Source organism: Panthera uncia, chromosome F1, assembly GCF_023721935.1.
Source record: "Panthera uncia isolate 11264 chromosome F1, Puncia_PCG_1.0, whole genome shotgun sequence".
Lineage (NCBI taxonomy): Eukaryota > Metazoa > Chordata > Mammalia > Carnivora > Felidae > Panthera > Panthera uncia.
The window spans coordinates 53,878,336-53,891,326 of record NC_064813.1 but is presented as its reverse complement, the minus strand read 5'-3'; the positions used below and the strand labels follow the sequence as shown (position 1 = coordinate 53,891,326).

The window sequence follows — 12,991 nt, the reverse complement described above, 5'->3', positions numbered from 1 at the left end:
AAGATGCCCTCACAATTACTTTTGTTTATTCCAACAACAGGTAACTTTGAAGTACTGAGGTTATGTAATACCTCATAAAATGCTGAAAGTTATTTTAAAAGAATGTGTTCCCAAAATATTGTGAGTACTGGCAGCAGCATTAGAATAAGATTCTAGTATCCTAAGATTATGACAAAAGAACAGGAATCATTTATTCCATTACTGTAAAGTAATATACATATATGTATTCATTTATATATTTATATGTATTCATTTATATATAAAGTAATATAATATATCCTGTTAAAAATTAAAAAAACAGAATAATAATCAAGGAAGAGAGAAATGAGGCTTGGTAGAGTTAGGAAACTTTAAAACCAGTGGCCAGTTATATACTCCCCACTCCATGTCTCTGATAATGTAATTTTGATTTTTTATTTTCATTAATTGTTTCTAGAGAAAATGAAGCTTGATAGTTGAATCATCCAGTCTGCTATGCATCCAGTCTGAATGCATAATGTTTCAAAGAAGTCTGCTCTGTTCTGAATCTGGCTACTTCTACTCAACTTCTTACCCTTTATAACACAGAGTAATTATTTACCATCTTCCATTATTTTGTGTAACACATCATAATATATTTTTCGATTCTATTTCTATTTCCCACTCCCAGATGACTGTGAATTCCTCCTTGCCATAAATATTGTCTTATTAAGAAAAGCTTTCACTTTTATGGTGTCCTTGAATTTTCTGCAAACCCATACTTACCATAACTCCCACCATTATTCACCAAATTTGACTCTAAATGAATGTTAACTGTTTTTAAAGAAGTAACACTGAAGATGTTTTAAAAGTGAATCTGGGGGTGCCTGGGTGGTTTAGTCGGTTAAGCATCTGACTCTTGATCTCAGCTCAGAATATGATCTCATAGTTCGTGAGTTCAAGCCTGGGCTTGGAGTTCTCTCTTCCTCTCTCTCTGCTCCTACCCCACTCTCTCTCTCTCAAAGTAAATAAATTAACTTAATTTTTTAAAGTAAATCTGTTTCCTATAAAACTTCACAAACCATAATTCCTTGCATAATGCCTCATTATACCAATCAGCTTTAAAATTCCAGCTTAGACACTCAGAATGACAAGGGCAAGGTTATGGATTTAATCACAAGATTTGCCACGTAGCTTTGAAGTGGACAATGTTCAGACTCTTTCTAATACCAGCTAATTGTCTTCTGAGTTTGTACTGAAGTCAGAATCAACAAATATTCACCTACCATCTACAAAATACCTAATAGACTGCCAATTGCTATTACAGATTCAAAGGGTTAGAAGGCGTACCCTAAAATTTCACAATCTAATCAGTGAGACACTTGTTTTTCATTCAGAAATCACTTATTAAGTGAATTCAATGTGCTAAGCACAACCTTTAATGGCCAGATTACTGTTTCACTCTCTTTGCAGTAGAGACCCGCAAATGTCTTCTCCCTTGTGGGAGGCTACATGTTTCTGGTCCCATACCCACTGGTCTTTGTCTGTGTTCACAAGTTCAATGTCCTGAGGGGGTTCTAATGGGTCTGATGAGTCCCTATTTCCCTCAGAGCGGAGCTGTCACACCATACCACTTCATTCCACTCATACTTTAAACCATTCATCATTCATACTTACGTGTTGGCTGCGTTTACCTTGGGTACCCCAAACTGGCTTCATCCATCGTGACTAGGGCAATGGGGTCAGAATATGGCCACTTCAGGGGAGCCATTTATGGCACTTTTGGTCACCAGGGGCTGTGGTTGTGACAGACATTCTCAGAGGCAAGAGACCCACTATTCACACACTATGTGTACATAGATCCACACTATAATTATGAGCAGTTGGCTATAAAACGTTAGAGTTCGTTGAATCACTGTAAGAAGTATGGTTTAAGTGTATTTTCTGTAGGATACTCATTTTTATTTTACTATTATAACTGCAGAATTTTTGAATGAACCAAAGGTGTTTCCAATTTTTTCTTTGGACAAATAAGAGAGAGAGAGAGAGAGAGAGAGAGAGAGAAACTTCAGAGGTTAAAAGACTTGTGTCAAGGTCACTCAGCAGTCACAGAAGTAGAATCCAGGAATCCAGGCAGTGGGGGTCCTTCTATTCCACACTCCCTTCACACTTTAACCTCCTTTTTACCTTTTGTCTTCTTTTACTTTCTAAAAACAAAACGGTACAATGAACGAAGAAAAAGAACCCAGTAACAAGAGGTCTCAAATTCTCTATTTAAATCTTGCTCACATAGAGTTAGCTCAGTAAGAAGTCTGGGAGGCTACACCATGATATGATTCATGCCCAGCCCTGCTGGAATTACCCTATTCTTTGATCTCTGTCTACACCGCTGCAGCTCCTGGTAGACATGCCGATCATATGTGCCACCAGACACGTAGAATGCCCAGCCCACCTGCCTCAGTCAAGGAGAAGCAGCAGACTGTCTTCCTACAGGCAAGTGGGTTGTTGTATTATCCTTATTCAAAGGACCACGGAGCCAAGAAAAAGATGCTCAAGATACCTTGGTTTTTGTTTCGTTTTATTTTTTGCTGATTCATCATTACTAAATTGGAAAGGGTTATAAATTCACATAGTGTCAAACCGAATGACAAAGTTTCATCATTTCTCTTATTGAATTAAAAAAGTAACCCCCAAAAGGCACATATATAGCTTATATGCCTGATTATTCCTTTCTCTTCAGATACCTTCTTTTTCCTTACACAGTTGCTAAGACCTTATTTCTTCTGGGAAAAGACAATAGAATTTCACCCCTTTCCTAACTCAGGTGCTGACTAAATGTACTTTTTATTTTAATTTTTTTTCTCAGCGTTTGAGTGATTTATGTGCCAAATTCCTATGAAAAGGGGTATGGGATGGGGGGGGGAGTACATTGGTTTTCATGCATCATAATTTAATTAAAACAACTCATCTGGCCTCAAAATTTAACCACATTTTAGCAGAAAGATAGCTTGGACCAAACAAAGAAGAATCTGAAAAACTTGGAGAGCACATAATGCAAGACAACTCACACTGATGCCAGACTAACCAATGATTTCACCTTATTTTGCTAATTTTTATTTCACTTGAGTCCTTAAAGAAACTCTTCTGCCTGGAAAGATGGATGCAGCAGTCTTTATGGCAAAGCAGTCTATATCCTCCAAAGGCTCTAGTATAATCCGATTTTCAACAAAGCTGCCTTTAGGAAACTGTAACCAAAGGTTACAGAAGTAAGCAGTTATAAAGAAAAGTTAAAGAAATTATAAGGAGTCATATTCTTTTCAGAGAGCAGATTTTAAAATATGTGCGTGTTTAAAATCTAATTCACTCTCAGCCATTTCCAGGCTGAAATCTTAGTGTATTAATCAAAATGGGTAGCGTTGGCTCTGTTTATCCTAAATGCAGACGTGCTAAGGAAAGAAAGATTAATCTGGTAAAGGCATCACTATTCTAATCGGACTGATGGGAAAATGTAGTATGGGTGTAAGAGGCAATGTAGGGTGAATTATAGTGAAGTGATGAACTACCTTGAAGCTGAAGCAATCAAATAGATAGCTCAAAAAATTACTATGGCATCTTTATTCAACACTTTGGGGTAAGTGTCCCCGTCTTGGCCTTCTTCACAAAGAACAGAAGCACTCTGTTGTATTTGCTGAAATTAAATCTTAATAGGAGAGCCTCAGCTAAGGCTGCTACCCTCCACTTACCAAAATTAAACACTAGGCATTAATTTCCTTTCCAAGAAGAGGAGATGACATTTTGATAATATTTTCAATTCACAAAATAGTTCCAGATCCAAGAGAAGCGTTAGCAAACATTTTTTTTTTAAATTTCTATCTCATATTTCCGTCACATATCTGTGCATTGGGCACTCTTTTTAATTAAAAGTAATGTGAAACATTTGTGACTCATCCTTGTCTCCCTTATAAATAACTTAGCAAGTAATTATTTTGTCTTCAGAAAAAAAGATAATTGTCTCTAAATTATGATGATTGAATAGAAGAAAGTCAAGATGTTTCTATAATTGGTAAAGAAGGGCAAGTAGCCCCTATTGGAGTATTTTGTTTCAACACTTTGCTTTTGTCTGATTAGAGGCAAATTTCATAAAATGAGTCTACAAAGAGGCATCATCCAAAAAGGAAATCATAATCTCACTATCTAGGGATAACTATTGCTAACATTTTGCCTTTTAAGGATGTATACATATGCATGTAATATGTAAATAAGTGCATGCGTGCTTTTATATATACATACACATTATATATATACATGTACACACACACATTTTTAATGAAATCGACTACACAGCTTCTGTTGAATTCAGCCTTCTTTTCTTAGAAATATATTATAAGCATTTTTTTTTTCGAACTAATAGGTAAAGATCTATGTTAGTATTTTTGATGTCTTCAGAATGTTGCATTTCATGTCCTCATTTATTTAACTCAGCATTTACTGAGGGTTCATGCTGTTTTCAACCTTTCACCATTATAATGGGCTCTATCTTTGAACTAATATCTGAAGTCATACACAAATATGGAAAATTTTATGTAAACCATTTCATCCTGGGGGCACCAGCAAGGCTCGGTTAAGCACCTACTTCAGCTCAGGTCATGATCTCGCAGTTTGTGAGTTGGAGCCCCGCGTCGGGTTCTGTGCTGACAGCTCAGAGCCTGAAGCCTGCTTTGGATTCTGTGTCTCCCTCTCTCTCTGCCCCTCCCCTGCTCACGCTCTGTCTCTCTTTGTCTCTCAGTAATAAACAAATGTTAAAATTTTTTGAAAACTACTTCGTCCTGTGAGTCACAGATACTAGATAGATGCTCCAATCTATACTGATACTTTATAAACCTTTGAAACCACAATTCCACTTGGCATTATATGTATGCTTTTGTATTAGCTCAGGATATTTCATATTTTCCTTCATATATTCCCCTTTATATATTCCTTTGGAGTAGTTAAGAGGTAGATATTAGTGTCTACATTTAACATATAGAACAACTTTGAGGCATCCAAAGTTGTAAGTGGGGAGAGAAGTTAAACTAACGTGAAATCTACAGAACCCAAGTTGCTTGAATCTACTCTGTGCTCTTTCCAATGAACCAGTCCTGTTTTTCCCTTGCTTCTTGGTGGGGGAGGCTACCTAGGGAATGTCACCCAGCATGATTTCTCACTGCTGCGCTTTTCCCTCAACTGTAGTCATCTTTGCTGTCTTCTTACCATACCCCCTTTAATTTGGTTGAAAGTGCCACAATCCCTATTAGTCTTACTTTATTATAATCACTTGCTATTCTAAAACTTCTCAGCAATTAAACAGTTTTCACTGAGAGCTTATTTTGTGATCTTGCAGTTTATATGGGTATCTCTGTTCTTTTCTGTACCGTAAACTTTGATAATCAGAGACCTTAGACACTACTTATTTGGAATCCCCTAAAGACAACTCATATTTCAAATAGCACACATACTGAATATAATATTGTATACTATTTTAACTTTTGGACACTATCAGTATTTTTTTCATTGCATTGTGTAAACCTATTTACTGTATTAATTAACTTAAAAGGTTACCTCAGATTTTTGTCAGTTCTCTTCATGTGTTTTGAGTCTATTTTGGAGATTTGAAAAAGAAAATCCATGATTTTTGAATGTTAAAGCCATTAAATCAGAACAAAAGATAAAGTTTTATTATAGATAAATATTATAGCACAGTTTTAAAAATGCTTGAGAGTTAAAGTCAATCTTGTTTGATTTTTAAAATGTTTTTAATATACTTTTTGAAATACTTCTTAGCAAAATAGCATACCTTTATATATTTGTCCAGCTTTTGAATATAATTTTCCATACTTTGAGAAGAGATCAAATGATGGTAATACGGTTTGGAAATCCTAGGAGGAAAAAGATCAAAGATTACCACAGAGACCTTACTTTGTATTATTATTATTATTATTATTATTATTTCATTGTAATTTATATTATATTACACTTTTAGATAGCTATTTAACTGCACTTCACATTTCCTGTCATATCCTCAAATCAGACAAAATTAACAGATAATTGTTATCAGTTGAAAGCCAGAGGTACAGAAGTTTCCTTAAACACATAGCTTGTCATAGTCATGGGTGGCACTATTAAGAACCTCTGAGTGATGCAAAGACCACTCCTAGTCACCTATCTTAAAGGAGCTTACAATCTAAATTTTTTTACCTTGACCTATAAGTCCCCCCACATAGTTGTACTTTTGGGTCCTTTTCGGACATGACTTCTTTTCCTCTACATTCCCCCTCTTTTGACCCTCTTTAGCAACACTTGCTTACGGAACACATTTCTTCCCAGTCTTTATAGTTACAGATGCCTCCACCTAGACAGCTTTATCTCCACTTATTTCTGTGGCTCATTCCCTCCTTTTATCACATCTCTGTTCACAGAGGCCTTCCCAGACTACCTGTATATATAAAATAGCACTCCTAAAACGCTCTATTGTCTTAACTGGCTCTATTTTCTTAATTGCCGCTCCAGGATATTGAATATTTATTTATTTTGTGTCCCACATGAGATTATAAGCTTCATAGGAATCGGTGCTTTGTTTTGTAAGAAATAGTTGTTGACTGAATGAATGACATGGGAAAGGTGATATACCCAAATACTCATAACAGAGGGCAGACTGTGATAAGTACCATAGCATTGATTCAAATGAATGCTAAAGGAGTTTAGAGGGGAAAAATCTTTTTTTTTTTTTTTTTTACTCAGTACCCAGAGAAGCAGCATTTGAGTGATACAAATGGATGCTCTTCATGCATGTTAAAAAGGCACAATAAGAGGTAAAGTACTAAATCACCAGTGAATGCTATCGATAAATGGTCAGACTACAAAAAAATATATGTGTCTCCTTGTAAAGGAGACCTATACTTAATGGAGATGATTTGGGATAGTTTTCTTTTTCTTTTTTTTTTTGTTTTTTTTGTTTTTTTTTAAGAAAAACTTGGAAACAAGGACCTTTGCCCTGAGCCCACCTCTTACAGAGTTCATCCATTACAAACACACAAAACATACATGTACTGAAGACCATGCGAGTATCTTTGCCACTAGGGACCTGGCTCTCTCTTCCAGCTAGAGCTCTTAACCCTAATTCTCTGCTTTTAGGACCAACGTTATCCAGGCCCCAGGGAGAAGCCCCACACCTGTTGCTCTGTGTTAGTGAAACAAAAGTGACAGAGCCCAAGGGACATGAAGGCAGTTATGCTTTAACACACACTGCTTTTGAGTATGAAGAGAATTTAAGCGACAGAAACACTTAGATAAAAAACTAATTAATTTGAAAAAAATATGAAAAATGCAACAGAACTTTATATAATCAAGTACTATTTTCCTGTGGTGCCCAATATCCATATTCTTGCTTTCTTTTTAGTTCAAATTGTGATTCTAGAGGTACTCAGGAATCGACACGGTATTTGCAAGGGTTGTCAATGACATAGTAGGAACATTTTGCAGTAGTAAATAATTCATATTACTCTTAAATTTGAATGTATGGAAGTTAGGCATATGTGTGAAGCATGGTAGTGATTTTTTATGTAGGCACACAGAAATCTACAACTGTGAAGAGTTTTCTTTTTAAAGTTTCTTTTATTTTTTAAATTTTATTTACTTTATTTATCTACTTTATTTTATTTATGTTGAGAGAGAGAGAGTCGGGGAGGGGCAGAGGAAGAGAAAGACAGAGAATCCCAAGCAGGCTCGGTACTGTTGACACAGAGCCCTACACAGGGCTTGATCTCATGTACCATGAGATCACGATCTGAGCCGAAATCGAGTTGAATGCTTAACCATCTGAGCCACCCTGACGTCCCAAGTGTTTTCTTTTTATAGATACACATGACAATTTATTTTTCAAAAAACTAAATGAGAGATTAAAGGAAGATGGAGGCGTAGGAGGACTCTGGGCTCACCTCGTCCTGCCAATCGCTTAGATTCCACCCACATCTGCCTAAATAACCCCCAAACCACCAGAAGGCTAGCAGAATGGACTCTCCAGAGCCAAGGTAGACAAGAGGCTCACGGAAGAGGGTAGGAAGGGTGGAGAAGCGGTGTGTGCTACACAGTCCTGCGGGAAGGAGCCGGGGCGGTGGAGGGGCAGCCCACCTGGCAAGGCAGAGCCCCCGAGTCTGGTTTGCAAAAGCGGAGGGGCCGAACTCCATGAGTTCTGACAGCCAGTGGGACTTAACATCTGGAATGTTAAAAGTCAACAGCTCTGCTCTCAGAGAGCACGGAGGGCAAGGGGACGTGGGGAGGGAGAGTTGTTGAGCCCCTGAAGACACAGCTCAGCTCAGTGGGGGAACAAAGGCGCTGGCCAGCGCCATCTCCCTCTCCCATCCCCCAGCCCCAATCCAAAGGGAACCAGTTCCTGTCACCGAACTTGCTTGCACGGTGCAAATGCCCGTGGATTCTGTGGATCCATCCCTCTGACGGGCCTGCCTCCCTCCCTGTGCTGCAGGGCCCCTCCGGCAGGGGACCACGGACAGCAAAGGGAGTTAAGCCTGCCCCTCCCGCCCCTATGCTTACCTTACAGATCCACCCTAGCTAATACGCCCTTGGCCAGATCTCATCGAAGCAGCACCACAAGCCTGGCAGTGTGCAAGCAGCCCAGACAGGGGCCACACCACTCCACAGTGAGTCCTGCCCCTAGGAGAGGGGAAGGTAAGGTACACACCAGTCTGACTGTGGCCCCAGCAGTGGGCTGGGGGCAGACATCAGGTCTGACCGTAGCCCCGCCCACCAACACAAGTTACTCTGGACAGCACAGGGGACATGCCCTGCAGTTTGGGGCTATAGCAGGGACTACCCAAAATGATGAAATGGAAGAATTCTCCTCAAAAGAAACTCCGCGAAGTAGGGACAGCTAACGAATTGATCAAAAATGATTTAAGCAATACAACGGAACAAGAATTTAGAATAATAGCATAAAATTAATCTCTGGGCTTGAAAAAAGGATAGAGAACAGCAGAGAATCTATTGCTTCAGAGATCAAGGGGCTATGAAATAGTCATGAGGAACTAAAAAATGCTATAAATGAGCTGCAAAATAAACAGAGGTGACCACAGCTCAGACTGAAGAGGCAGAGGAGAGAATAGATGAATTAGAAGATAAAATTATGGAAAAAGAGGAGTCCGAGAAAAAGAGAGATAAAAAAAATTCAGGAGTATGAGGGGAGAGGTAGAGAACTAAGTGATGCAATCAAATGGAACAATATCCGTATAATAGGAATTCCAGAAGAGGAAGAGAGAGAGAAAGGGGCTGAAGGTGTACTTGAATAAATCATAGCTGAGAACTTCCCTGATCTGGGGAAGGAAACAGGCATTGAAATCCAAGAGGCACAGAGAACTCCCTTCAGATATAACTCGAATCGATCTTTTGCACAACATATCATAGCGAAACTGGCAAAATACAAGGATATAGAGAAAATGCTGAAAGCAGCTAGGGATAAACAGGCTCTAACTTACAAAAGTAGAAACATAAGAGTAGTAACAGACCTATCTACTGAAACTTGGCAGGCCAGAAAGGAATGGCAGGAAATCTTCAATGTGATGAAGAGAAAAAAAACATGCAGACGAGAATCCTTTATCCAGCAAGCCTGTCATTCAGAATAGAAGGAGAGATAAAGATAAAGGTTTTCCCAAACAAACAAAAACTGAAGGAATTCATCACCAGTAAACCAGCCCTACAAGAGATTCTAAGGGGGATTCTGTGAGTGAAATGTTGCAAGGACCACAAAGTACCAGAGACATCCCTACAAGCATGAAACCTACAGACATCACAGTGACTCTAAACCCATATCTTTCAATAATAACACTGAATATAAATGGACTAAATGCTCCAACCAAAAGACATAGGGTATCAGAATGGATTAAAAAAACAAGACCCATCTGTTTGCTGTCTACAAGAGACTCATTTTAGGCCTGAGGACACCTTCAGATTGAAAGTGAGGCGATGGAGAACTATCTATCATGCTACTGGAAGTCAAAAGAAAGCTGGAGTAGCCATACTTATATCAGACAAACTAGACTTTAAATTAAAGGTTGTAAGAAGAGATGAAGAAGGGCATTATATAATAATTACAGGGTCTATCCATCAGGAACAGCTAACAATTATAAATGTCTATGCCCCAAATATGAAAGCCCCCAAACATATAAAACAATTAATCACAAACATAAGCAACCTTATTGATAAGAATGTGGTAATTGCAGGGGACTTTAATACCCCACCTACAACAATGGATAGATCATCTAGACACAGGATCAATAAAGAAACAAGGGCCCTGAATGATACATTGGATCAGTTGGACATGACAGTTATATTTAGAACTCTGCATCCCAAAGCAACAGAATATACTTTCTTCTCGAGTGCACATGGAACATTCTTCAAGATAGATCACATACTGGGTCACAAACAGCCCTTCATAAGTATAAAAGAATTGAGATCATATCATGCACACTTTCAGACCACAATGCTATGAAACTTGTAATCAACCACAGGAAAAAGTCTGGAAAACCTCCAAAACCATGGAGGTTAAAGAACACCCTATTAAAGAATGAATGGGTCAACCAGGCAACTAGAGAAGAAATTAAAGAATATATGGAAACAGATGAAAATGAAAATACAACAATCCAAACACTTTGGGATGCAGCGAAGGCAGTCCTGAGAGGAAAATACATTGCAGTCCAGGCCTATCTCAAGAAACAAGAAAAATCCCAAATACAAAATCTAACAGCACACCTAAAGGAACTAGAAGCAGAAGAGCAAAGACATCCCAAACCCAGCAGAAGAAAAATAAGTAATAAAGATCAGAGCAGAAATAAACTATATAGAATCTAAAAAACTTGTAGAGCAGATCGATGAAACCAAGAGTTGTTTTTTTTTTGAAAAAATAAACAAAATTGATAAACCTCTAGCCAGGCTTCTCAAAAAGAAAAGGGAGATGACCCAAATAGATAAAATCATGAATGAAAATGGAATTATTACAACCATTCCTCAGAAATACAAGCAATTATCAGAGAATACTATGATAATACATATGAATTATATGCCAACACACTGGACAACCTAGAAGAAATGGACAAATTCCTAAGCACACACACACTTCCAAAACTCAAACAGGAAGAAATAGAAAACTTGAACAGACCCATAACCAGCGAAGAAATTGAATCAGTTATCAAAAATCTCCCAACGCATAAGAGTCCAGGACCAGATGGCTTCCCTGGGGAATTCTACCAAACATTTAAAGCAGAGATAATACCTATCCTTCTCAAGCTGTTCCAAAAAATAGAAAGGCAAGGAAAACTTCCAGACTCATTCTATGAAGCCAGCATTTCTTTGATTCTGAAACAAGACAGAGACCCAGGAAAAAAAGAGAACTACAGGCCAATATCCCTGATGAATATGCATGAAAATCGAATTCAACAGCATATAAAAAGTATTATTCACCATGATCAAGTGGGATTCATTCCTGGGCTGCAGGGCTGGTTCGACATTCACCAATCAATCAACATGATACACCACATTAACAAAAGAAAAGATAAGAACCATATGATCCTGTCAATCGATGCAGAAAAAGCATTTGACAAAATTCAGCATCCTTTCTTAATAAAAACCCTCGAGAAAGTCAGGATAGAAAGAACATACTTAAACATCATGAAAGCCATTTATGAAAAGCCTGCAGCTAATCTTGTCCTCAGTGGGGAAAAACTGAGAGCTTTCCCCCTGAGATCAGGAACATGACAGGGATGTCCACTCTCACTGCTGTTATTTAACATAGTGTTGGAAGTTCTAGCATCAGCAGACAACAAAAGGAAATCAAAGGCATCAAAATTGGCAAAGATGAAGTCAAGCTTTCACTTTCTGCAGATGACGTGATATTATACATGGAATATACTCCACCAAAAGTATGCTAGAACTGATACATGAACTCAGCAAAGTCACAGGATACAAAATTAATGTACAGAAATCAGTTGCATTCTTATACACTAATAATGAAGCAACAGAAAGACAAATAAAGAAATTGATCTCATTCACAATTGCACCAAGAATCATAAAATACTTATGAATAAACCTAACCAAAGATGTAAAAGATCTGTATGCTGAAAACTATAGAAAGGTTATGAAGGAAATTGAAGAAGATACAAAGAAATGGAAAAACATTCCATGCTTACGGATTGGAAGAATAGTGTTAAAATGTCAATACTACCCAAAGCTATCTACACATTCAATGCAATCCCAATCAAAATTGCACCAGCATTCTTCTCAAAGTTAGAGCAAGCAATCCTAAAATTTGTATGGAACCACAAAAGGCCCCGAATAGGAAAGTAATTTTGAAGAAGAAGACCAAAGTGGGAGGCATCACAATCCCAGACTTTAGCCTCTACTACAAAGTTGTAATCATCAAGACAGCATGGTATTGGCACAAAAACAGACACATAGACCAATGGAATGGAATAGAGACTCCAGAATTGGACCCACAAAAGTATGGCCAACTAATCTTTGACAAAGCAAGAAAGAATATCCAATGGAAAAAAGACAGGGTCTTAAACAAATGGTGCTGGGAGAACTGGACAGCAACATGTAGAAGAATGAAACTAGATCACTTTCTTACACCATTCACAAAAATAAACACAAAATGGATGAAGGACCTGAATGTGAGACAGGAAACCATCAAAATCCTAGAGGAGAAAGCAGAAAAAAACCTCTCTAACCTGAGCCACAGCAATTTCTTACTTGACACATCTCCAAAGGCAAAGGAATTAAAAGCAAAAATGAACTATTGGGACCTCATGAAGATAAAAACCTTCTGCACTGCAAAGGAAACAATCAACAAAACTAAAAGGCAACTGACAGAATGGGAAAAGATATTTGCAAACGACTTATTGGACACAGGGCTAGTATCCAAAATCTATAAAGAACTCACCAAACTCCACACCCAAAAAACAAATAATCCAGTGAAGAAATGGGCAGAAAA

At 37.9% G+C, this 12,991-nt stretch overlaps 1 protein-coding gene across 3 annotated transcripts in view; it reads right to left on the bottom strand.

Annotated features, from left to right (window-relative positions):
• Positions 1-1,894: 1,894 nt before the first annotated feature.
• SPATA17 (spermatogenesis associated 17) overlaps positions 1,895-12,991 on the bottom strand; it is a 201,468-nt gene continuing 190,371 nt past the window's right edge. For all 3 annotated transcript variants that reach the window (XM_049635223.1, XM_049635225.1, XM_049635224.1), the window contains 2 exons: positions 5,557-5,873; positions 1,895-2,165 (listed from right to left, as the gene is read on the bottom strand). In XM_049635223.1, the coding sequence (XP_049491180.1) occupies positions 5,775-5,873 (99 nt within the window). In that variant the 3' untranslated portion in view covers positions 1,895-2,165; positions 5,557-5,774. The remainder of the gene's footprint in view (positions 2,166-5,556; positions 5,874-12,991) is intronic.